This window comes from Temnothorax curvispinosus, unplaced genomic scaffold (genome assembly GCF_003070985.1).
Source record: "Temnothorax curvispinosus isolate PA1 unplaced genomic scaffold, ASM307098v1 QBEX01017895.1, whole genome shotgun sequence".
NCBI lineage: Eukaryota > Metazoa > Arthropoda > Insecta > Hymenoptera > Formicidae > Temnothorax > Temnothorax curvispinosus.
Genome location: NW_020227675.1, coordinates 7,985 through 10,129, shown reverse-complemented (window position 1 = coordinate 10,129; position 2,145 = coordinate 7,985). Strand labels below are relative to the sequence as shown.

The 2,145-nt window shown below is 29.7% G+C and overlaps 1 protein-coding gene across 1 annotated transcript; it reads left to right on the top strand.

The window, feature by feature from the left end:
* The first annotated feature begins 8 nt into the window (after positions 1-8).
* Positions 9-1,825, top strand: LOC112467930 (52 kDa repressor of the inhibitor of the protein kinase-like). The gene is made up of 5 exons (XM_025036881.1): positions 9-604; positions 712-900; positions 1,115-1,183; positions 1,265-1,318; positions 1,759-1,825. The coding sequence occupies exons 1-5, from the start codon at positions 504-506 to the stop codon at positions 1,823-1,825; spliced, it is 480 nt and encodes a 159-aa protein (XP_024892649.1). The 5' UTR covers positions 9-503.
* The last annotated feature ends 320 nt before the right edge of the window (positions 1,826-2,145 follow it).

Genomic DNA, 2,145 nt, shown 5'->3' with positions numbered 1-2,145 from the left:
TGATTTCTTGTTGTCCAAAATGGAGTGCGCATGCGCGAAATAAGTAAGCGCTCACTAACCCCATCTGAACGTCGTTCTCTGAACTTCTTTCTCAATTGCTCTTCCTTTCTCCGTTCTGCTCCGCTCCCTCTTAAAATTTAAATGGTCAGTTAAATAAATGCCTATCTGTATTGGAGCAGAAATTTGGAGGGAATTAGCTCAATTAGTCACTGAATGCTATTGAGAGCTGTTAGAAGTGTTTGACAGACTCTGAATACGTTTATGTGATTAAAGTGAAAAGAGTTTACAAAGTATAAAGACAGTGAAAGAATGAAGTGAAGAAAAGTGAAGAAAGTGATGAAAGTGAAATAAGTGATATAAGTGATAAAAGCGAAGGAAACATAAAAGAGAAATTTTTTTCTAAGGGAATAGTTAACCTATATAAATATTATATAAGTTTTCAATTCTCTTGGAAGCACTTTGATCTTAGCTTTGTTTCAGGTGTTGCTGCATAATAATTAAAAATGAATGCGATAAGAAAGCCAAACTGTGCAGTACCAGAATGCGTTAAGAAGTTCATTGATGTGCAACGACATTTTTTTAAATTTCCAAAGGAACAAGACAGGTATAACACATTGCTTTATATAATATTATTATTTTTTATATAAATTATATTTTTAATTGTAATGTGTGCATTACTTTGTCATTGGTAAAATGGTACAACATTTACAGATGGCTGCAATGGGTACGAGCATGTGGAAGGCTGGATCTAGAACCTAAAGGTCCAGAATATGCCCACCAGAATTGTCGTTTGTGCCATTTGCATTTTGAAAACAAATGGTACAAAATTAATAAAGTTAGGGCTCGTCTTCACCCAGATGCTGTACCCACTATATTTTTTGGACCAGGTTTTCAACAACAGTGAGTTTTTACTAACAAATAATTATTAATTTTACATATTTTAATTTAATTAAATTAGTTTTGTTTCATAAAAAAGTATAAAATTGAATAATACTGGTATAAAGTAGTAGTACATAAAAAATAATAATAGCAAAAATATCTAACAATATTTACATTATTTTTTATGTATTACGCGAAAGTAACATAAAAACATAAAATAATTAAAATCTTTTAGGGACAACACAGCACCCGAACAAACAACACAACAAAGTGAGGAAAATGTGGTTAAAGAGAAAGTAGATAGGTATGCTAAATATAAATTTTTTATTTGTTATAATATTATATTTTATAATAGATATTATATGATGCATATTTTTTGTTGCAGAAATACATGTGCTGAGGCAACTGTTGCAGAAATGCAAGTGCAAGAAGATAATAAGTAATTTATATTAATAAAGGACTTGTTTACGTTTATTAACCCTCAGTTACCTCACCTGGGTCTGAGAGACCCTGCACATTGTTAAAACAGGGTTTTTAAGACATTCATAAAACTCTTGTATCTTTTTTTAATCAGTACTACATCAATTTGAAAAAAAGCAGTTTTTCGTTTTTTTTAGAAAAACACGTCTTCCTTTTTTTTTAAATAACATTTACATTTTTTAACTTGGAATAATCTAACTTGCACAGTCTTGTAGATCTTTAAAAGACGCATGTATTAAAAAAAAAGACTTCAAATTGATGCATTTGTCTTGAAGATACAAGCTGGAGAAAATGGCAGGGGTCTCTCAGACCTTGGTGAGGTAATATCGGGGTGTAAAAACGTAAGGTAACTGAGGGTTAACAATAATGGCTAAAAGAAAAAAAATTGTATATTTTCAGCAAAGCAGAAACTTCACAAACAATCGTCCCAATTATTGTCAGTGACGTAGAAATAACTCAACCGTAAGTTTTTCTTTACTAATTTAAAGTTAAACATGTATTTTTATTTTCTTTATTTGTTATGTAATAAAAGTTTTCTTATAAAATATAATTGTCAGGATATATGTAATTTATTTATTAACACATATTATATTTAAAGTTCTTTTAACTTTAGATTTTATTTAATATTATTTTGCTGTTTTTGTCTCTTACAGCAAAATAGTTACATAATTACATATATCATATTTAAAAATAATCTTTGTGCTATGATCTAACGTTTGGAATATATTACAGGAGCACATCCACTATCAAGAAGCCTGCAGTTAGGACTAAATCGTCCGATGATAG